At 41.4% G+C, this 25,008-nt stretch overlaps 1 protein-coding gene across 2 annotated transcripts in view; it reads left to right on the forward strand.

Moving 5' to 3' along the window:
• Window positions 1-25,008, forward strand: part of mgat4b (alpha-1,3-mannosyl-glycoprotein 4-beta-N-acetylglucosaminyltransferase B) — a 196,656-nt gene that overhangs the window by 158,432 nt on the left and 13,216 nt on the right. The window contains exons 9-11 of one of the 2 annotated variants that reach the window (XM_077217239.1): window positions 13,252-13,382; window positions 15,479-15,586; window positions 20,060-20,253. In XM_077217239.1, the coding sequence (XP_077073354.1) occupies window positions 13,252-13,382; window positions 15,479-15,586; window positions 20,060-20,253 (433 nt within the window). Of the gene's footprint in view, window positions 1-13,251; window positions 13,383-15,478; window positions 15,587-20,059; window positions 20,284-25,008 lie in introns of both variants that reach the window. The other variant, XM_077217238.1, reaches the window with a different exon arrangement.

Genomic DNA, 25,008 nt, shown 5'->3' on the forward strand with positions numbered 1-25,008 from the left:
GTTACTCACTGTTACTCAGTGTTACCCAGTGTTACTCGGTGTTACTCGGTGTTACTCGGTGTTTCCTAGTGTTTCCTAGTGTTACCCAGTGTTACCCAGTGTTTCCCAGTGTTACCCTGTCTGACTCACTGTTACTCAGTGTTACCCAGTGTTACCCAGTGTTATTCAGTGTTATTCAGTGTTATTCAGTGTTATTCAGTGTTATTCAGTGTTATTCAGTGTTATTCAGTGTTACCCAGTGTTACTCAGTGTTACTATGTGTTACTCGGTGTTACCCAGTGTTACCCAGTGTTACCCAGTGTTACCCAGTGTTACCCAGTGTTACCCAGTGTTACCCAGTGTTACCCAGTGTTATTCAGTGTTACCCAGTGTTACTCAGTGTTACTATGTGTTACTCGGTGTTACCCAGTGTTACTCAGTGTTACCCAGTGTTACTCACTGTTACTCAGTGTTACCCGGTGTTACTCTGTGTTACTCTGTGTTTCCTAGTGTTTCCTAGTGTTACCCAGTGTTACCCAGTGTTTCCCAGTGTTACCCTGTCTTACTCACTGTTACCCAGTGTTACCCAGTGTTACCCAGTGTTATTCAGTGTTATTCAGTGTTATTCAGTGTTATTCAGTGTTATTCAGTGTTACCCAGTGTTACTCAGTGTTACTATGTGTTACTCGGTGTTACTCAGTGTTACCCAGTGTTACTCAGTGTTACCCAGTGTTACTCAGTGTTACCCAGTGTTACTCAGTGTTACCCAGTGTTATTCAGTGTTACCCAGTGTTATTCAGTGTTACCCATTGTTATTCAGTGTTACCCAGTGTTATTCAGTGTTATTCAGTGTTACCCAGTGTTACTCAGTGTTACCCAGTGTTATTCAGTGTTACCCAGTGTTATTCAGTGTTACCCAGTGTTACCCAGTGTTATTCAGTGTTATTCAGTGTTATTCAGTGTTATTCAGTGTTACCCAGTGTTACTATGTGTTACTCTGTGTTACCCAGTGTTACTCAGTGTTACCCAGTGTTACTCAGTGTTACCCAGTGTGACTCAGTGTTACCCAGTGTTACTCAGTGTTATTCAGTGTTACCCAGTGTTATTCAGTGTTATTCAGTGTTACCCAGTGTTACCCAGTGTTACTCACTGTTACTCAGTGTTACCCAGTGTTACCCAGTGTTACTCAGTGTTACCCAGTGTTACTCAGTGTTACCCAGTGTTATTCAGTGTTACCCACTGTTACTCACTGTTACTCAGTGTTACCCAGTGTTACTCACTGTTACTCAGTGTTACCCAGTGTTACTCACTGTTACTCAGTGTTACTTTGTGCTACCCAGTGTTATTCAGTGTTACCCAGTGTTATTCAGTGTTATTCAGTGTTACCCAGTGTTTCTCAGTGTTTCCCAGTGTTACTCGGTGTTACTCGGTGTTTCCCAGTGTTTCCCAGTGTTTCCCAGTGTTTCCCAGTGTTACCCAGTGTTACCCAGTGTTACCCAGTGTTACCCGGTGTTACTCGGTGTTACTCGGTGTTTCCTAGTGTTTCCTAGTGTTACCCAGTGTTACCCAGTGTTTCCCAGTGTTACCCTGTCTTACTCACTGTTACCCAGTGTTACCCAGTGTTACCCAGTGTTACCCAGTGTTTCCCAGTGTTTCCCTGTCTTACTCACTGTTACTCAGTGTTACCCAGTGTTACCCAGTGTTATTCAGTGTTACCCAGTGTTACTCAGTGTTACTATGTGTTACTCGGTGTTACCCAGTGTTACCCAGTGTTACTCAGTGTTACTCAGTGTTACCCAGTGTTATTCAGTGTTACCCAGTGTTATTCAGTGTTATTCAGTGTTACCCAGTGTTACTCACTGTTACCCAGTGTTACCCAGTGTTACCCAGTGTTACTCAGTGTTACTCAGTGTTATTCAGTGTTATTCAGTGTTACCCAGTGTTACTCACTGTTACTCAGTGTTACCCAGTGTTACTCGGTGTTACTCGGTGTTACTCGGTGTTTCCTAGTGTTTCCTAGTGTTACCCAGTGTTACCCAGTGTTTCCCAGTGTTACCCTGTCTGACTCACTGTTACTCAGTGTTACCCAGTGTTACCCAGTGTTACCCAGTGTTACCCAGTGTTATTCAGTGTTATTCAGTGTTATTCAGTGTTATTCAGTGTTATTCAGTGTTACCCAGTGTTACTCAGTGTTACTATGTGTTACTCGGTGTTACCCAGTGTTACCCAGTGTTACCCAGTGTTACCCAGTGTTACCCAGTGTTATTCAGTGTTACCCAGTGTTACTCAGTGTTACTATGTGTTACTCGGTGTTACCCAGTGTTACTCAGTGTTACCCAGTGTTACTCACTGTTACTCAGTGTTACCCGGTGTTACTCGGTGTTACTCGGTGTTTCCTAGTGTTTCCTAGTGTTACCCAGTGTTACCCAGTGTTTCCCAGTGTTACCCTGTCTTACTCACTGTTACCCAGTGTTACCCAGTGTTACCCAGTGTTATTCAGTGTTATTCAGTGTTATTCAGTGTTATTCAGTGTTACCCAGTGTTACTCAGTGTTACTATGTGTTACTCGGTGTTACTCAGTGTTACCCAGTGTTACTCAGTGTTACCCAGTGTTACTCAGTGTTACCCAGTGTTACTCAGTGTTACCCAGTGTTATTCAGTGTTACCCAGTGTTATTCAGTGTTACCCATTGTTATTCAGTGTTACCCAGTGTTATTCAGTGTTATTCAGTGTTACCCAGTGTTACTCAGTGTTACCCAGTGTTATTCAGTGTTACCCAGTGTTATTCAGTGTTACCCAGTGTTACCCAGTGTTATTCAGTGTTATTCAGTGTTATTCAGTGTTACCCAGTGTTACTATGTGTTATTCTGTGTTACTCTGTGTTACTCTGTGTTACCCAGTGTTACCCAGTGTTACCCAGTTTTACTCAGTGTTACCCAGTGTTACTCAGTGTTACCCAGTGTTATTCAGTGTTACCCAGTGTTATCCACTGTTACTCACTGTTACTCACTGTTACCCAGTGTTACCCAGTGTTACTCAGTGTTACTTGGTGTTACCCAGTGTTACTCAGTGTTACTTGGTGTTACCCAGTGTTATTCAGTGTTACCCAGTGTTATTCAGTGTTATTCAGTGTTTCTCAGTGTTTCTCAGTGTTTCCCAGTGTTTCCCAGTGTTACTGGGTGTTACTCAGTGTTTCCCAGTGTTACCCAGTGTTACCCAGTGTTTTCCCAGTGTTACCCTGTGTTACTCACTGTTACTCAGTGTTACCCACTGTTACTCACGTGTTACTCAGTGGTACTCACTGTTACTCGCATGTTATTCAGTGGTACTCACATGTTACCTGGTGTTACTCGCGTGTAACTCATGTGTTACTCACTGTTACTCACGTGTTACTCAGTGTTACTCAGTTACTCACGTGTTACTCAGTGTTACTCACGTGTTACTAACTGTTACTTACTGTTACTCACGTGTTACTTAGTGTTACTCACTTGTGGACCCGAATCAAAGCAACCTTGCGTCTGTTTTCAGGCCTTCCCGCTTAGCTCTCTCCTGTGCTGGACAGCGTTTCTAATATTAGCGTGGGACCTAAAGCTCTTGCCCAGTCATAACCCTTTATTTTCCAGTGATTTCTTCTGAGCTTCTCTCTTTTGTGCCTCAACATCTCTATTTCTGCAGTCTTTATTCAAATCTCCCTCTTGCTCGTTCTCTCTCCTCCTCCCTCATACGCCTCCTGAGGCCCGACTAACTTCCAAACAGCATATTTCAAAAACGACTTACCGCACCTTTAACAAAATGTCGACCTTCATCTTTATAGTATAAGCTACAATTCAATCTTCAAGATACAGTACAATCTTCATATTTATAACGGATTGTCACTTTAAAAACGGTGCTTTGTGTGGTGGTGACAGTAATAAGCATAATATTTTATTAGTGTATCAACTAATTATATTAACTCAACTAATTTAAGGTAGAAGAGTTGAATAAACAAATTACCTATTAAATAATGGCAAGTAAGTAAATAGCAAGGAGACATTTTAATTGTGTATTAATAAACTAGTGTTTTCTGAGTCTGTTTTATCTGTAAAGATGAATTTGACGATGCTGACTCTCCATCTCCGCAGGATAGTGAACGCGCCTATAGAGAGAAATGCAGCTTTTAAACGGATTATATTAACAAAGAGAATTTGTTTTCGATTTGAATTGGTTTGTTTAAAAGTAGACATTTCAAGCTTTATTACTCATGTCTTTAGGGTAAGTATTCGCTGAGTTTCGGTTCATATTTGTGATCGCGCCGTCGTGCCATGTCATGCAGTGTTAGCGCGTTATACTTTAGCTTTCACACTCCACACAAACACTTGGATATGCACCTAATAATAGCGCACATTTATCTAGGTTAACATTAGAGCAAGCGGCAATGCCAGATGGATTATTCCTCTATATGTTTAACAAATCAAATTATGCAAATTTTGTCTGTGTGGAATTGATTGGATGGTTGTGGTTTGCTATTGGCTGATCTCATGTGAGTGACAGGTTATAGCCCCGCCCTTGTCATCAGAGAAGAGAAGAGATGCTGCAAGAGAAAGATATTCTGATTCAAGATTGCCAGGAACATGAGTTTAAAACAACAAGGATAAATTGTTTAGAATAAACACTGAAATATTCCATTAAAAAATAGGAATTGTTTTGCAGTAATGAGCAAGAAGGCTGCCAAGCCAGATGAGGTTAAGAGTAAACCGGCCTAATAGCAGAAAAGAAACGAGCTGACATGCCAGAGCACAGATAAATCCCCATGATGCATCTCACACTCCTGCACTGAACACCAGAGCATATGACCCAGCCAGTTCTGGGAATTAACACCTCGCTCAAGTCAGCTCATTTCTTTCTTTTACACACACACATGTATATTTCTCTAGAGTCTTTCTCTGCTCTTTTACTCTAATAGGTCCCAAAGCAGCAGTGAAGCTGTGATTGATGCTGCTCTCTGTCCGTATCACACTCACACACACACTCACACACACACTCATTTTCTGTGCACTTTGTCATTTTAGCCTCCTACGCACACAATCACACATACAACTACATTTTTAAATAACTTCCCCTTCCTCTTGCAGCATCTCTTCTCTTCTCTGATGACGAGGGCGGGGCTATAACCTGTCACTCACATGAGATCAGCCAATAGCAAACCACAACCATCCAATCAATTCCTCACAGACACAATCAAGCCCCGCCCACATTTGTTCTTGTTCCAGAAGGGTTTTACTCAGGATATACGTCACAAAAGACTATAGTAACATCCCTTTAATGCCGACTTTAATTCGTTTGATCAAATCTCAGAGCAATAGTAACAGCGTTGCTTGCCTTAGCAAACCCCACTAAATATATAAACGCATACATCAGATGTTTTTGTCAGTATCATGTCTCAATATTCAGATTTTAATGATCTCCCCCTGCTTTCACAGTGTGAACGCTAAGTTGTTCCCGCCTGTTTTATCTGAGGGATTGCATGCGTGACAGATGCGTCTGGATGAATGTGTTCTCCTGCTGTCAGTCAGCGTAGCGGCTAGCAGAGCGCTGTCGCTAGCAGATCCTCACGCCTCACGCACAAGCTGCTAACTGGAGTGGTAGTGGGAAGGGAGCCATGACCGAGCTGTTCACATATGCACAGCACCAGTATAAAAACACACATTCACTCTTTACATTGGTGTTACATTCATGTTCATGGCAAATACTGTTCTGTCTGTGCAACTTAAAGGAAGTGTGAGAAAGCTGCAGTTTCCACTAGATCCAGCGGCTTTCACACGCACAAACATGCTAGTGTTGGGCAAACAACTGGTTTGTGTTTATAATGAGTATGTACTATATATACAGTGTGGAAATTACTTTTGAAAGAACATGATGTGTAACAATATTGTGTTACTTAAAAGGTAATTACTTTGTTACTTTTTATGGAAAGTGTGTTTCTTGTTCTCACTTTGACTTGGCTTGCTTGTTTGTTTTTTAATAACAAACTAAACAAAAGTTATATTTTTTGTTTAATGTAAAGCCCCTTTTACAACAAAACCGCGTGTGCGTGCGTATACACCAGGAAATGTGTTTCTGCTCTTTTACAGATGAAGAGAGACATTCCTAATGGAGAAATGCGTTGTACAGTTTCCTGGTCATTTGTATTTTTTTGATTATGTCTTCCTTGTGAAAGCCACAGAGTTTAATCACAAAGTTAACAATGAAGAGTGTAATTGTTTGGATATTAAAATTCTTTGAACTGGGATATTAGAAAGGCAACTGTAAGCCATTGGAAGGTGTGCCATTCTGGAAAGTGTATGACACATACAGTAGCTAAATTTCTTTTTGTTAGACAACATGTCTGTTTTTAAACGGACTTCAATGTAAATGTTTTTGGTCCTGATAAGGTGTAGTTCAGGCAGCTGCCAGCAGGGGCTCACCGGACCATAGACAAGCCAAACCTGCACTCCTCACTCCTTCCTTACAGTTTACCTCTGAAGAAAACGTGAAATCCTGCGTTTTACTTTCATAATATAAAATATATTGAAGTGGGATTTGTGACTTCGGCCATGACGGAAAGTCGATTAAAAATTGTGCTAGTTACAGGGTTAGCTGGCTGGAGTGAGATTTTGATGACATGGATTGAATCAATCACACACCCCTATTTGAGGTTTTGAGAATGCAACAATTCATCTTCATACTAAATACTTAAGTTTAATGTTGTGTAAGATAAACTTTTTAGAATTTCTTTTTATATTTCCTACAGGTCATTTTATCAAAGAAATAATGATAATAAGAATACAAAGTAAGCAAGACTTATTTTCTTTCGAGGCGCGAGAGGAGGTTCGCCGTCCACAAGGACAGCTAGCCGCGAGCGCATGATGTAATTATGACCGAACAGGCATACTCTCGCAGAGAGAGCAGCCTCCATCATAGAGTGCGGTTCAGCCTGGGGGGTTCCCAGGCCTGTGACACACTTTGTGTCCCCGTGCATCCGCACGTGGCACAAGATGAGCGAGGCATTTGAAACAACGCCTCGTACACTTAAACACAGAATATATAATAGAAAGGATATAGCGTTGTCACCGGATAGCCACAGGTGAGACGGCGTCAGGAGAAAACGGCTGAGAAGGCGTAGTCTGCTGAGATGATGCTCGCTCAGGCTGAAGGGCTTGTTCAACGGCGAAAGGCTTAGTAAAACAGTCAGAGACATGAATTTGTCGCTGAAGGAGTAAAATCTGCTATAATGGCGAATTCGGGGGAATATTATAGGCTATGGCCACGCCCCCCTTGGCGGGCTCTGACGTGTAATGACACAGGGCTAGCTCATTGGCCGCACGTCAGAGGCGCCCGCGCCATTGGATGTGCAGTTGCCGCAGCACAGCCTATAAGTGAGCCAGACGCTCAATGTGCTAGCTGTGCAGCTGCAAATGCGTTTTACACAAAAGCTTCAGTAAATCGAGGAAAGGGAGTTTCCCCACTGCATATAGCTACGCAATACAAAGTGACCGTTCGAAAGGGAACTGGATGGTACTGGCTGGTCCTTAACTCATTGTTAGTGTCGAGTCAAGTCATCCTCATTTATATAGCGCTTTTAACAATGTAGATTGTTTCAAAGCAGCTTTACAGAGATAAACATATAATTTAAGGTAACAGAGATTGGTTTGGTTTTATAGTGGCTCTAGAAAAATGTTTTTTCCAGCTAAAGTTAGTTTTGACTGATTCACTTCCGCCTAAATGATCATTTGTTATTAAATTAGGGTCCGCTAAGACGACACCGTTCTCTCTAAACAGACTTTAAACGTGAACCTGTGATAGACGCTGATGGCGTTCACATGCGCATTAAGAATTGATTCTATAGTTATGTGCGTTTGAATATATGTGCGCAGGTTTGTAATTCCTTACAAACCATGCCTAAACAAACTACTTGTCTATAAATTTTGATGCAGAATTTTTTATTTTATCTTATCACTTTGGGTAGGTACGCGAACCGAAAAATTCCACAACGCTTTATCTGTAGAGTGGTATAGGGATCCTCCATAGGGAGAGGCTAGTTGGCACTTCAGCACTGCATTGTCATCGGGTCCAGGCGAAAGTCCTTCGTCAGATCTGGAAACGGCCTGGATCCAGCAGGCTGCGGGAGAACCTCGGGATAAACAAAGACACTAAAATTAGCGTAGATGCCATTCTTCTTATGATGTAACGAGTACGTCAGGATTTAAGGGAAGTGTTTCCAGTTCCGTCTGACCTAATCTAAGCAGCCTAATATTGAATTATAGAAGGATATAGAGTGTTATGTGAATGCTAGGTCAAAGAGATGTGCTGCAGAGCAAGTACCGAGACTTTCTAGTGCCAAAACATTCACAGAACTTACTGTGAGCATATAAGACATGCTTCTGCGGCTGTGATCACATCATTATCTACATAGCGCAGCTGATTGGTTGCTGTTGCATCAGCGCCCAATGAGCTGCGCTCAACATTCAAACAAATACCAGGGTGTTGCAGTTTCAGAAACCCTCCTCCTTCCCCAGCTCCAACTGTATAGATCTGCTACAGGGTTAAATCATGTATGTTACATGTGCAGCCGCAGAAGCATGTCTTATATGCCTGTCTTATATGCCATCATGTCTTATAATGTCTGTGAATGTTTTGGCACTAGAAAGTCTCGGTACTTGCTCTGCAGCAGCAGATCTATTCCACCAAGACCAAATATATTAACATTGCCATATCCATTACCATTACCATGCCAATCTCTCCAAGATTTGTCATGACAGAATTATAGATAATAAAGGAAAAACCAAATCAAGTGAAGTGTTAACAGGTCTTAATGTTCAGCACACACATTTAGTTCTCAGAACACAGTAACATGTTACTCTCATTATTTTTCCTGTAAATGGCTCTTTATTAAGATTCCATTACAGTTACTCTTCTTATAAAATATACGAATCTTAGGTACATTTGAAAATCACAATATATATGTTGCTTCATTGAAATTTACTGTCTCGATTACAAATGTAACCCTGGTTCCCTGAGAAGGAACTGCTTCCTAGGCCGCTTTGGGGAACTCCTCCAGCGTGACCGATGTCTGAAGCACGTGTCTAAACGCAACAATAACGCTGGCCGGCAACAGCCTATGACGTCACTAACGGTGCGACCAGAGTATAAAAGGATGCCTGTAGTACAAGTCAGCAACCACTTGTGTCTAAAGGAGGTGTAGGCAGACATACCCGGAGCATGGCAATGAGACGCAGCGTCTTGTTCCCCTTCTCGGGAAACCAGGGTTACATTTGTAACCAAGACGTTCCCTTTCGAATGGGAATTTGCAGGGAACAAATTCCTAGCATGCTTTGGGGAACAAACACCCACTCTGCCATGCTGAGTGCTGTAACAGCTGACATAAAGTCAGTGACTCCACGGTGTAAGGTCCGAAGTCACCATTCCCCATCCTAGATAGTATGCACCAGTGGCTGTCGTGACACTATTCCCTAGGGACAGAAACCCCCGGCTACATACCCCGCGGGCAGAGCTCAGGGCCTGGTATTCTTACCAGTACATTCAAGGCAATATGGCCAAGAATTAGGAATAACCTGCCTGTCTTTTCAGAGGTCACGAATACCCCTGACGAATGAAATAAGAGGAAACCTAACCAATATCATCAAGGAGGCTCGCAGAGAGCCAACGACCTGATAGTATCCGAAGGGAGATCTGCGAACAGAGACCTCAGCAAGACGACTCTAAATGAGAGGAGGCCTAACTACGTTATACAGCAAGGACTGCTTACCAAGGAGGCTCACAGAAGAGCCTGACAGCCCAATACTGCTATCCAGACGGAGCTCTGGGGGCGAATGCTTCAGCAGGGCTACTCTCTAAAGCGAGAGGAGGCCTATCAACGCCCACCTTGAAGATAGTAACCCGTAAAAAGTCCACAACCCAGTCCACTGCCTCCACGGAGCTCTCAGAGCGGAGGATTCAGTATAACATCAGAATAACCTAATCAGAATAACTCCCGCTGGGGGGACTTTGAGCTCTGAAATTTTGCAGACCTTTTTTATGCTCAAACAGCAACATTAAACACTAAAGAAAGATGAAGATGGAAAAAAACAAAATTGGACCCAGTTATGAAAGTCAATTTTGATTTAATGTTAACTAAGAACGACAGTGATCATAGAAGAACAGACAGAATTACAAGAACATTAGTTTGCGTGCGTGCGTGCGTGCGTGCGTGCGTGCGTGCGTGCGTGCGTGCGTGCGTGTGTGTGTGTGTGTGTGAGGGACAATGTGAAGGTGAAGCAGCACATGCTCTCGATTCAGAGATCATTTATTACACACACACACAGCCTTGAATAGCTGCCAAAGTTTTTCACAAATTGAGAGCTGAAGATATTTTAACGTCTAAAAGCAAAAGCACTTGGCTGATTAATCTCTCTGTGCCCTAAAAGATCTATGAGGAGTTTATTGCTCTTTGTTTTTATACATTTATTCATGTTGAAATATTTATTCTAATTAATTATTGATCTTAAATAATTGTTTCTGGATAGCATTATTTTTGACTTTGTCTGTTCAGTGTTCATTCAGTTTGTGAGTGAGAGTGAGTGAGAGTGAGAGTGAGTGTGACAGTGAGTGTGACAGTGAGTGTGACAGTGAGTGTGACAGTGAGTGTGACAGTGAGTGTGAGAGTGAGTGTGAGAGTGAGTGTGAGAGTGAGTGTGAGAGTGAGTGTGAGAGTGAGTGTGAGAGTGAGTGAGAGTGAGAGTGTGAGAGTGAGTGAGAGAGTGAGTGTGAGAGTGTGAGAGTGAGTGTGAGAGTGTGAGAGTGAGAGTGAGAGTGTGAGAGTGAGAGTGAGAGTGTGAGTGTGAGAGTGAGAGTGTGAGTGTGAGAGTGAGAGTGTGAGTGTGAGTGTGAGTGTGAGTGTGAGAGTGAGAGTGAGTGTGAGAGTGAGAGTGAGTGTGAGAGTGAGTGTGAGTGTGAGTGTGAGTGTGAGTGTGAGTGTGAGAGTGTGAGAGTGAGTGTGAGAGTGAGTGTGAAAGTGAGTGTGAGAGTGAGTGTGAGAGTGAGTGTGAGAGTGAGTGTGAGTGTGAGAGTGAGTGTGAGAGTGAGTGTGAGAGTGAGTGTGAGAGTGAGAGTGAGTGTGAGAGTGTGAGAGTGAGAGTGAGTGTGTGAGTGTGAGTGTGAGAGTGAGTGTGAGTGTGACAGTGAGTGTGACAGTGAGTGTGAGAGTGAGTGTGAGAGTGAGTGTGAGAGTGAGTGTGAGAGTGAGTGTGAGAGTGAGTGTGAGAGTGAGTGAGAGTGAGAGAGTGAGAGTGTGAGAGTGAGTGAGAGAGTGAGTGTGAGAGTGAGTGTGAGAGTGTGAGAGTGTGAGAGTGAGTGTGAGAGTGTGAGAGTGTGAGAGTGAGAGTGTGAGTGTGAGTGTGAGTGTGAGTGTGAGAGTGAGAGTGAGTGTGAGAGTGAGTGTGAGAGTGAGTGTGAGTGTGAGTGTGAGTGTGAGAGTGTGAGAGTGTGAGAGTGAGTGTGAGAGTGAGTGTGAAAGTGAGTGTGAGAGTGAGTGTGAGAGTGAGTGTGAGTGTGAGAGTGAGTGTGAGTGTGAGAGTGAGTGTGAGTGTGAGAGTGAGTGTGAGAGTGTGAGAGTGAGAGTGAGTGTGTGAGTGTGTGAGTGTGAGTGTGAGAGTGAGTGTGAGTGTGAGTGTGAGTGTGAGAGTGAGTGTGAGAGTGAGTGCGAGAGTGAGTGTGAGAGTGAGTGTGAGAGTGAGTGTGAGAGTGAGTGTGAGAGTGAGTGTGAGAGTGAGTGTGAGAGTGAGTGTGAGAGTGAGTGTGAGAGTGAGTGTGAGAGTGAGTGTGAGAGTGAGTGTGAGAGTGAGTGTGAGAGTGAGTGTGAGAGTGAGTGTGAGAGTGAGTGTGAGAGAGAGTGAGAGTGTGAGAGAGAGTGAGAGTGTGTGTGAGAGTGAGTGTGTGTGTGTGTGTGTGTGTGTGTGTGTGTGTGTGTGTGTGTGTGTGTGTGTGTGTGTGTGTGCGTGTGCGTGCGCGCGTGTGTGCGCGCGTGTGTGCGTGTGTGTGTCAATACTTCAGCACTAATGGTCAATGTTAGCCTGTGGGCGGGTCATACAATGATGATACTAAACTAGTCTTTACAACATCAAACTACTCACTAAGCCAAACCTCTCAAAACCCTGTCACCCCTACTCACATCTGCTTATTAATTATGAAGCAGCCATTAAAAACAGCTGTGTTTTATAGTTTTAAATAGGCAGATCTTTTTAATAAGCATTTTTATCGAAGGTCCATCCCTTTTCTTGTATTTTTTTATTAGATGAGATATAACATTTTAATCTGTCATGTGGTCATGTTATAATGTACCCCACCTATGGGGCATGTTGTCACATTCCACTTGCATTCTTTCTGGGTATATCAAGAAAAAAGTATAAACTGTATTAATAAAACGTATATAACCACATAATTGTACTAGACGTGTGGAATTAATGTGGGGTAAAATAAAAACACTGAACCTTAAGTAGGTTTACACAAACTGGGAAAGTCTAAAAGCATTAGGTTGTGCCCTGCTCTCTCCTATTAGACTCAGACTAGTATTGTAATATGATTTTATAGGCTTCATGCCCATGAAAACTGATCTGTGGGATGAGTGTACGAGCGGATGTCAGATCAGTGCTGATGTGTTTTGATCTGAGGACACAGGATGTTTCTGTGGTTGATGTCGGACTGTAATTTATAATGCATAAAAACGGATGTCTCTTCTATTATAGATTACCAAAAACCAGCTGAGTGACTGTCTGAATGCTCGCCCTAAGCCAGCAGCCAATCAGATCCTCTGTGACCCAGACAGTTTTGAAAAACTTAATTAGAAGGCAATAAAAACGCTGTTATGAAGAACATCCGTCCTCCTGAATCTGATCTCATTTCATTTGATGAATTGAATTAATCTCATATTTTAAGAAAAATGTTATCATTTATGTAGAACATCTAAAGTTATTTGCTGCACCACCTTAGAAGAAGAGCCTTGAGTCGTTAATATGAAGATGTAATTACTCTCAGAGCGCCTTTCCTTTGATTGCATTAGTGTTTTATTTTCCTTCATCTAACCTCCCTTGAGGTCCTTGTTTAAATCCAAGTTGAAAGTGTAAATCCATATGAGTTTTGATTTGTCTCTTGATTCCAGTCCAGTTTGCCCATAACGGCTTCCTCAGGGCTGAACGTGTGTCTCCTGAAGTTATCAGTCTCGTGTGGAGGATGTTCATGAATCTCCTTTGCTTATTTCAGGGAAGATGTTCAAGTCATTAGACTTGCCGCTGATCGTGGAGTTTATGCTAATGTTCTACAAAGACAAGCCCATTGATTGGCTGTTGGACCACATCATGTGGGTGAAGGTGTGCAACCCAGAAAAAGACGCGGTAAGAATTATACATCTCCGCTTTCTTATTATAATTATTCTTAATATTATTTGTTCATGCAGATATGAATCATAATCGTGTCTCTCCTTAACATGTGTAAAGATTGATTTTAATAATATTAGAATGCGTAAAATCTTTCAGAAACGGACTCTGCATTTTGTAATTACACCTGATTGATAGAGGCCATGTTAGTCTCTTTTCAGAGAAAAACAACCCATTTTACCTGATAAAAATCTGGCAGTTAAAACCAAATTCACATAAAAAAAATGAACTAGTTGTTAAAGTCACAGTTCACATAAACATTTAAATTCTATCATTTACTCTCCCTCATGTCGTTCCAAACCCATAAGACTTTGAATCATCTTTGAAACACAAATGAAGATATTTATAATGATAGCTGTTTCTGTCCCTCCACTGAAAGCCCAGGAAACCAAAACCTTGAAGCTTCAGAAGGCTCATAAACAGCAGAACAGCAATCCCTATGAATACAGCAGTTTAATCCAAGTCTTCTGAAGAGACAATCATTTTATATGATGAATAGATTTCATTTAGGCTTTTATTCACATATAAACCTGGCCTTTTGCCACACCTGCCAAAGGCCAGTGACTTACGAAAATTAATTAACATTAATATTTTTTTACCGACCATGAAACGATTTTTGCCGATAATGACACCAAAATTCACAATTCTCTTTTCCAATTTCGATACCACAGCTAAAACTACTGGTCTAACTAATATAAATTTGAAACATTATTAAAGACAAATACACAGTCAGTAATTAAATAAAGAACAAATAATCAAATTACAAGCAAAAGCACAAATAAATAAAATATAACAAAGATACAGATTAAATAAACAGTGCTTTTCAGGTTTTTCAGGTAGGTCTGATAGTAGTTTTCAGGGGGGAAATTTAGTAAAATAAAGTAAGCAAATGTAAAATCACACAACATTGTCTTCACTGTATAAATTAATTAATCCTTATTATAGTTACAAAGGTTATTCAGTCAAGATCAGTGAGTGATTTTTTCGTTGTCCTTTATTGTTTGATTAACATTATAAACACAGACATCAGCAGAATATTAGGCTGCTGTCACTTTAAGAGTGAATGCACTGATCTAATATACTGATACACGTGTTTACTTTCTCAACTGTTTATGTTCCCTTAAGACTTAACCGACATTGTTTACTATGTGCTCGCTATTTTTTTACATGATTTTGTGTGAGTTTGTCGCTCAAGCACAATACGACGTGAAAGAGCGGTTTAGTATTGGTGAGCTGTCTGAGACGCTGCTTTCTGTGCGAGCGTTTCGGATGTTTGCACACACACACTTTCCACACAGCGCGAGTAACGAAATGAGCTCCGTTTCACGTTTTCTTGTGCTTGAATATTTAAACTGGCACGGCTTAAACATTCGTGATGAAGCAGGGAGTGTCGTTCATGTTTGTTCACGTTCATGCATTGTTAGGATTCATAAAAATGTTACCGGCTGACTGGCGAGTAACACTGTTGCATATAAACATTGATTAGCACACTTACATAGAGAACATCAAAATTGTTCAACGGCAGCTCAATCGAGCTCGCTTGACTCGTGAAATTTCATGTTTTTATGAACTGTTTGAAGCTTGAAAGATTAGACTTGTAATGGAGAGACAGAAATCACTCTGCTTTCATTAAAACTTTAAGAAGAACAAAACTCCTATGGCTCTGGAACGACATGAGGGTGAGAAAATGATGTGAAAATGTTGAGTTTTGGGTGATTTATGACAGTAATGCAGTGAGATTACTCATCTGAGCTGCTCGAGAAGGACAGAAACCAGTTTGTGTCTCGAATCTTCACAACAGCACTGCCGTCTGAAGGAGTGTGTGTGACCGTAACTCGAACGCTCCTGAGAGATCAGCTTTAAAATCATCAGGTTTAAAACAGTCGACTGCGGTTTAATAGAAATGATCAGATGTTAATGCGTCTCTGCTTTGTAATATTTCTTTTTAAATGTGTGACCGAAATGGCCACTGGATAATTTGATTGTAGCCTGAGACTTTTGTTGAAAGTGTATGTAGTTGTGATATGATGTAAATGATGTCCTCTGTCCCACAGAAACATTGTGACCGTCAGAAAGCAAACCTGCGTATCCGCTTTAAACCGTCTCTCTTCCAGCACGTCGGGACACACTCTTCACTCGCTGGGAAGATCCAGAAACTCAAGGTGATCCTTCTTATTCAGTTATTTTTTTACTGTATTCATTTATTTATATGAGGGTGAGTGTGTGTGTGTAAGTGTAATAATTTGACTCATTTGTAATCCTCCAGACAGTACTCTGCCTCAGGTCTATGTTCGTTTCTCCTCAGAGATTGTCCGAATTACAAATCAGAGCGTCAGAAGGCACTGATAACAGCTCATATCCTGATAAATCAGTGTGTGTCTCTGCTTTGTGTTTATTCCCTCTGAATGAAGAACACTAGGGATCGCCATGGCGATGAGTGTCTGAATGAAGAACTCTAAAGATCGCCATGGCGATGAGTGTTCGCGTGACACGCCTGTTCCCGGTCGTGTTGATTTCTCTCCTCGGCTGTCGAGCTGAATGTGTGTGACGCTCCATTTATCATAATACCTGCCTCAATCACTGCCGTTATTCTGTGTCGCTAGTCATTCATTTTCTAGACAACTTCTTTTATTTGTTTTTCATATCAACTGTTGACATGTTTTCACGCTACAGTTTTTGGAGTAACTCAATTTTTTTTTAGAAATGTTTCTTCATTGGAATGGTACGAAACTTGGTAAAGGTTTTGGTACTTGCTCTGTGAACACAAAAACACCATGGCCATGATCTGAACAGGTTAAATGGTCCTGAAAGTAATATTCACACTTGTGCTGCTCGCATTGTAAATGAATGAGTTTCCTCTAGTGGAAGCGTTTGGTACTGCAGCCGAACACACTCTCACTGAAAGATCATTTACCCACATATCACACTCACATGTGCAACTCTACTTGTTTAGATTTATGGCTTTCATTTTCTCACAGTTTTAGAGTAAAACATGTTTTTGAAAATATATATTTCATATAAAAATTGAAAATAGTTTTTTTGCTAATTTTTTTATATCAACTTTTTTTAGGTTCACTTTTTAAAACTTTTTATCAGTGTCGTGTTTGAAAAGAGATCAAGCTGAAGTCTGTGCTCTAAAACATTCAAGATTTACCAGAGTTAACATAAATTTTATTTTCAGGTCTATGCTCAAAAAGTTAATGGATTATAACTACTGCATAAATAAAATCTAGAACTATAACATCCCATAAAAATACAAAATATTAAATTAAAACATTATCGAACTAAAATATAGTAAATTAATTTCATTGAAATAAAAAATATGGGTTAAAGAGAGATTATAAGGTCTCATTAGTTAACATTAGTTTATACATTAACTAACAATGAGAAATATTCTTACAGCCCTCTTTAAACTTAAATGTTAGTTAATAAAAATGCCCGTGTTTATAGTATGACACAGTGAATTAACTAATGTTAACCGATACAACTTTTGACCTTCAAAAATGTTGAGATTAACATTATGTAAGATTAATAAATGTAGAAGTATTGTTCATTGTTAGCTCATGTTATTCGAATGTTAACTAGTGAAACGCCTGAGTGCCAGTGTTTGCTCACTGGAGAACTGGTTAGTTTGCTGAATGCTCGTATCTATTATCAGGGTTTACTGTGTGATATCTGTTGTTCTTGTCTGATGAAGACCTTGTTTAGACGAAACGTTGCAATGTAATTAACTTTTTTTTAATTTCTTTAATTTTGACCTTTTTTCTTTCTTTTTTTTTTGACTGCACACCTGCACCAATTTTGGATGTATGCATTTCAAATTAATTTAAATATATGCACTAATTAGTTTGATTGATCAGGGGCAACTGAACAGAATTAGCCACAGTCTGACCTATATTTGATTATCTTCCGTTTTACTTTTACACACACACACACACACACACACACACACACACACACACACACACACACACACACACACACACACACACACACACACACACACACACTACGCTTCTCTATCAACCATAAAAAGTGACATCCACAGCAACAAGCTCAACCCTGCCTTAATCTCAGATTTAAGTCCCCTGTAAACAATAACTTTATCCCTTAAAACTCATCTTTGATCACCAAAAGTACATATTTAAGCGTTTTAATTTTTATTTGATCTGTTAACCTTAGTTAATGTACTATGAACTAACATTAATGATCAAGGTACAATTGTATTGCTCAAATATTAATACATGCTGTAAAAATGTAAATTGCATAATGCATATAGTTTATGAAACTTAGCTAGTACATCATTGTTAACATATGTTACTTGCAAAGTTGTACCTATGAAATGTATGTATGTTTCTAGGTTATAGCTAAAGAAACACATTTGACCTGAAATATTTTAATGTTTAAATTATTTTCTGTCGAATTCGTCCTGTAGAACTTCTCATTTGAATATATATATATATATATATATATATATATATATTTTTTTTTTTTTTTTTTTTTTTAGCACATTTTAGTTCAGCACTGTTTTATTTGGAGGGTTATGTTTGTTTTTTATCAAGTATCCATTTTAAAATATATCGGTTGATTAATCGGTTATCACCAAGAATCAGAATCACTTTATTCGCCAAATGCATCAGCAGACATAGGAATTTGATATGGCAATCAGTAACACAGAAACTTGACAAACAAACCATATATACGTATAGCTGCATAAAGCATGTTTAAAAAATAAAAAGTTAAAAAAGTCCAAAGATAAAATAGTGAGGGAGGGGGAGGGAGGCACTGGATTAGCTGTTCAGGAGGGAAATGGCTCTTGGATAAGAACTGTTGAGATGGCGTGAGGTCCTTGTCCTCATTGCCCTGGTCCTTCTTCCTGAGGGATACAGCCTAAACATGTCAGTTGCTGGATGAGACGGATCAGCAGCAACTCTCCCGGACTCTGGCCTCATGCAGGGCCTTGATTGACAGCTCCTCTGTCCAGTCACAATCGCCGCAGTCTGTTCTTCGCCTGGGCCGATGCTGAGGCAAACCATACAGTCACAGATGCTGAAAGAAGGCTTTCCACAGTGGCTCTGTAAAACCTAGACTGAACAGAGCTGGAGATGTTCAGTTTGGTTCACTGCCTTAGGAAAAACATCCCACTGTGAGCCGTCTGGATAATGGAGGAACTGTTTTCCTCCCATTTCAAGTTGTTTGTGATGACAGTGTCTAGGAATTTGACTGACTCCTCCTCCTAAACAACAGAGCTCTTGATGGTTAGGGGTGAGAAAGAGACCGGGCTCTACGAAAGTCTATCACCATCTCCAGTGTCTTTTGTTGGTTAAGCTCCAGATTGTTCTTATCACACCACGCCACCAGATGAGACACGTCCCGTCTATAAGCAGACTGTTCTTTGCCCTTAATAAGGCCGACCAAGGTGCTATCGTCTGCAAATTTAATCAACTTGATGAACAGTTATAGTAAGTGCAATCATTGGTATACAGTGAGTAGAGGAATGGTGACGCACGCACCCCTGAGGTGCTCCAGTGTTGGTGGACCGAGGATCAGACGTGCTGGCCTGCTGTTGCTGAGAAAGTCCATGATCCATCAATTTTGTTTTAAAGAAATGTTCATTTAAAGTAGTTGGGGCATTTTGAAGCACTCGCGTCTCGCCTCTCTCTGCCAGTGTATGCTACCGCGACAAAGCACATACGTCAGAAAAGCGTCAGTACATTATAATCGGTTATGGTCTATTACTGAACCGATATTGAGATCCCATCCGGGACACTTGCTTTCCTTACATTCTCCCGGCAAACTAGCCGGTACACATCCTTCTCCTCAGTATCACAGAGAGCTTGATCCTGAGGAGCGTGTTCTCCTCCTCCCTGAATGGGTCTTCATGATTATGAACCGGATCCCATCTGGAAGGGCAAGGGGAGATCTCTCAAATCTGGTATAAAATACATTAAACTCATTTAGCAGATGGAGTGACTTGTTGTCTTTCATTTTTATATCCCGTCAAGTTCTTCAGTGTCCTCCAGGCCAAAGAAGAGTCATTAGCCATCCTCAGCTTGTAGACAGCTTTAGCTTCCCTAATAGCTTTATTTAACTCTAGTCTGGCAAGCCTGAATCCATCTCCATCTCCATGTCTGCTCTTTGGTCTTCTTAAGGGATTTCCTGGACCAGGGTTTGTTGTTATTATATTTCACCACCGTTTTGGTGGGAATATACAGGTTTGCTCACAGTACGGTCAAACCTAGTTATCGGTATCGGTCAAATCCACTATCGGTCGACCTCTATTAAAAACATCACATATACATATTATAAACAACATTAAAACTGTATTTTCTCCACAGGGGACTTTAAGAGATTATATTTCCCGCATGCGCAATAAGGTGATATTATGTTTATTGTTGGCCTTTTCTTTGGAAGTCTGGGTCAAGGATGAAATAATAAAATAAAACGATAAAAGACACTTGAAAGGTAGTGAGATGGCATAAAAAAGGACATATAGACACTTTAAATGTAACTTTAAAGTTACAATAATAAAAAAAAGTTATTTTAACTTTTCTTAAAATAAAAAAATCTTTTATTTTGAGATAAAGTTGCAGTTATTGAACTGTTTGTGAGGTCCTTGTCTGTGTTTTGTTCAGGATAAGGACTTCGGGAAGCAGACGCTTCATAAAGGTCACGCTAACCCGCTGGCGGAGGTCACCACCAGCCTGAAGACGTACCAGCACTTCACGCTGGAGAAGGCCTATCTGGGGGAGGACTTCTTCTGGGCCTTCACTCCGGTGGCGGGAGACTTCATACGCATCCGCTTCTTCACACCCGTGCGTGTAGAGAGGTGTGTGTACACGGGCAGATTCATGCTCAGGTGTCTGTCACACACACACACACACACAAGTTTCTTCACACCTGTGCGTGTAGAGAGCTGTGTGTACACGGGCAGATTCATGCTCAGGTGTCTGTCACACACACACACTCACACACACACACACACACACACACATCAACGCCAACATGCTCTGACAGACACTCTTATCAAAAAGCATCAACGATAGTGCAATTTAATTAGAAAAATCGTACCAATATTTGTGTCTCTCTATGGGAGCATCTGGTTTAGGCTGGAACATGTAGAGCTTTTCTTTTGTAACATGTTGTTCTGGTTTCCAGCTGATGTAAACATCATTAGCAACGACCCAGCAACGACCCAGCTGGGCTTCATAAGGGGACGCCAGGGCTTTTGTGAGATGAGGAGAAGCTAATAATGAAGTAATCACGACTAATCGCATCCAAAATAAAAGTTTGTGTTTACATAATATATGTGTGTATAATTATTTTGTATATTATAAATACACACATATGCATGTATATCTATATTTTTTTTTTAATTTGTTATTTATACATTAAATATATTATATATATAAATTATATATAAATATATTTACAGTGTATATACATGCAAATATTTCTTAAATGTATACATGCTGTGTGTGTATTTATATATACAAAATAATTATACACAGTACACACACATATATTATGTAAACACAAACTTTTATTTTGGATGAGATCAGTCGTGATTAATCGTTGCACAGCCGTACTTTATTCACAGCAGTTTCTGGACAGAAGTTTACAGGCGTCTCCAGTATTACTCCAGAATAAAAGCAAAGTGAAATGTTTAGTATTGTAAAATATAATTATTATTATTATTGTAGATATTATTTTTTATTTGACCAGTTCTATTGTTAATTTACAACAGTTATTATAATAATAATAATAATAATTATTGGGTTTCTGAAACACCAGTGTGTTATATAATGTGGACTGAGACACAATCACAACTAAAAAACATTTTATAGTCCAGCTACAAAGTCTAAATAACATGCTTGGTAAAGAACAATGAAATGCTTTATTTACTTGCCTGTCGTGTGAGCATTAACCTACATCAGAGAATCATAACCATGCAAATGTGCTGTTAAATTATTGAAATATTAACTTCAAGTACATATTTCACGTCAAAGGGGTTCGGCTGACGAACGTTTGTGAATCTTCAAATCTTCAGCTGAAGCACACTGAGTCCACGCTTCACATGAGTGCTGTAGTGTCTCTAACAAGACGATTATGAGCTTTTATTTCCTTCGCTGGAAGCTTTCTGCCTGTGAATGAAGCAGAAAGCGTGTTGTCTTGTAACAGAGCCGGTGTTGCTGACTCTGACCAGCGGATAATGCATCAATCATCATGAGCCACAGTCATCCATACATGTTTAACCCTAATGGAAAGTCCATGCATATTTCAGGCTTAATAGTGAGCTAATAGTGTTCAGGCTGAAGGAGAGCGTATAGCATCACTCACTGGCTTCTACACGCTGCAGAAGTCCCAGTTTAACCAGCACAGGCGCTTCTACACGTGTGATTATACAGAAGTCCCAGTTTAACCAGCACAGGCACTTCTACACGTGTGATAATACAGAAGTCCCAGTTTAACCAGCACAGGCGCTTCTACACGCGTGATTATACAGAAGTCCCAGTTTAACCAGCACAGGCGCTTCTACACGCGTGATTATACAGAAGTCCCAGTTTAACCAGCACAGGCGCTTCTACACGTGTGATTATACAGAAGTCCCAGTTTAACCAGCACAGGCGCTTCTACACGTGTGATTATACAGAAGTCCCAGTTTAACCAGCACAGGCGCTTCTACACGTGTGATTATACAGAAGTCCCAGTTTAACCAGCACAGGCGCTTCTACACGTGTGATTATACAGAAGTCCCAGTTTAACCAGCACAGGCGCTTCTACACGTGTGATTATACAGAAGTCCCAGTTTAACCAGCACAGGCGCTTCTACACGTGTGATTATACAGAAGTCCCAGTTTAACCAGCACAGGCGCTTCTACACGTGTGATTATACAGAAGTCCCAGTTTAACCAGCACAGGCGCTTCTACACGTGTGATTATACAGAAGTCCCAGTTAAACCAGCACAGGCGCTTCTACACGTGTGATTATACAGAAGTCCCAGTTTAACCAGCACAGGCGCTTCTACACGTGTGATTATACAGAAGTCCCAGTTTAACCAGCACAGGCACTTCTACACGTGTGATTATACAGAAGTCCCAGTTTAACCAGCACAGGCGCTTCTACACGTGTGATTATACAGAAGTCCCAGTTTAACCAGCACAGGCGCTTCTACACGTGTGATTATACAGAAGTCCCAGTTTAACCAGCACAGGCGCTTCTACACGCGTGATTATACAGAAGTCCCAGTTTAACCAGCACAGGCGCTTCTACACGCGTGATTATACAGAAGTCCCAGTTTAACCAGCACAGGCGCTTCTACACGTGTGATTATACAGAAGTCCCAGTTTAACCAGCACAGGCGCTTCTACACGTGTGATTATACAGAAGTCCCAGTTTAACCAGCACAGGCGCTTCTACACGTGTGATTATACAGAAGTCCCAGTTTAACCAGCACAGGCGCTTCTACACGTGTGATTATACAGAAGTCCCAGTTAAACCAGCACAGGCGCTTCTACACGTGTGATTATACAGAAGTCCCAGTTAAACCAGCACAGGCGCTTCTACACGTGTGATTATACAGAAGTCCCAGTTTAACCAGCGCAGGCGCTTCTACACGTGTGATTATACAGAAGTCCCAGTTTAACCAGCGCAGGCGCTTCTACACGTGTGATTATACAGAAGTCCCAGTTTAACCAGCGCAGGCGCTTCTACACGTGTGATTATACAGAAGTCCCAGTTTAACCAGCACAGGCGCTTCTACACGTGTGATTATACAGAAGTCCCAGTTTAACCAGCACAGGCGCTTCTACACGTGTGATTATACAGAAGTCCCAGTTTAACCAGCACAGGCGCTTCTACACGTGTGATTATACAGAAGTCCCAGTTTAACCAGCACAGGCGCTTCTACACGTGTGATTATACAGAAGTCCCAGTTTAACCAGCACAGGCGCTTCTACACGTGTGATTATACAGAAGTCCCAGTTTAACCAGCACAGGCGCTTCTACACGTGTGATTATACAGAAGTCCCAGTTTAACCAGCACAGGCGCTTCTACACGTGTGATTATACAGAAGTCCCAGTTTAACCAGCGCAGGCGCTTCTACACGTGTGATTATACAGAAGTCCCAGTTTAACCAGCACAGGCGCTTCTACACGTGTGATTATACAGAAGTCCCAGTTTAACCAGCACAGGCGCTTCTACACGTGTGATTATACAGAAGTCCCAGTTTAACCAGCGCAGGCGCTTCTACACGTGTGATTATACAGAAGTCCCAGTTTAACCAGCGCAGGCGCTTCTACACGTGTTATTATACAGAAGTCCCAGTTTAACCAGCGCAGGCGCTTCTACACGTGTGATTATACAGAAGTCCCAGTTTAACCAGCGCAGGCGCTTCTACACGTGTGATTATACAGAAGTCCCAGTTTAACCAGCACAGGCGCTTCTACACGTGTGATTATACAGAAGTCCCAGTTTAACCAGCACAGGCGCTTCTACACGTGTGATTATACAGAAGTCCCAGTTTAACCAGCACAGGCGCTTCTACACGTGTGATTATACAGAAGTCCCAGTTTAACCAGCACAGGCGCTTCTTCACGTGTGATTATACAGAAGTCCCAGTTTAACCAGCACAGGCGCTTCTACACGTGTGATTATACAGAAGTCCCAGTTTAACCAGCACAGGCGCTTCTACACGTGTGATTATACAGAAGTCCCAGTTTAACCAACACAGGCGCTTCTACACGTGTGATTATACAGAAGTCCCAGTTTAACCAGCACAGGCGCTTCTACACGTGTGATTATACAGAAGTCCCAGTTAAACCAGCGCAGGCGCTTCTACACGTGTGATTATACAGAAGTCCCAGTTTAACCAGCACAGGCGCTTCTACACGTGTGATTATACAGAAGTCCCAGTTTAACCAGCACAGGCGCTTCTACACGTCTGATTATACAGAAGTCCCAGTTTAACCAGCGCAGGCGCTTCTACACGTGTGATTATACAGAAGTCCCAGTTTAACCAGCGCAGGCGCTTCTACACGTGTGATTATACAGAAGTCCCAGTTTAACCAGCACAGGCGCTTCTACACGTGTGATTATACAGAAGTCCCAGTTTAACCAGCACAGGCGCTTCTACACGTGTGATTATACAGAAGTCCCAGTTTAACCAGCGCAGGCGCTTCTACACGTGTGATTATACAGAAGTCCCAGTTTAACCAGCACAGGCGCTTCTACACGTGTGATTATACAGAAGTCCCAGTTTAACCAGCGCAGGCGCTTCTACACGTGTGATTATACAGAAGTCCCAGTTTAACCAGCGCAGGCGCTTCTACACGTGTGATTATACAGAAGTCCCAGTTTAACCAGCACAGGCGCTTCTACACGTGTGATTATACAGAAGTCCCAGTTTAACCAGCGCAGGCGCTTCTACACGTGTGATTATACAGAAGTCCCAGTTTAACCAGCACAGGCGCTTCTACACGTGTGATTATACAGAAGTCCCAGTTTAACCAGCGCAGGCGCTTCTACACATGTGATTATACAGAAGTCCCAGTTAAACCAGCACAGGCGCTTCTACACGTGTG

The sequence above is a fragment of the Siphateles boraxobius genome, unplaced genomic scaffold (assembly GCF_051911475.1).
Source record: "Siphateles boraxobius isolate OS27281-9 unplaced genomic scaffold, OSU_SipBor_1 70, whole genome shotgun sequence".
NCBI lineage: Eukaryota > Metazoa > Chordata > Actinopteri > Cypriniformes > Leuciscidae > Siphateles > Siphateles boraxobius.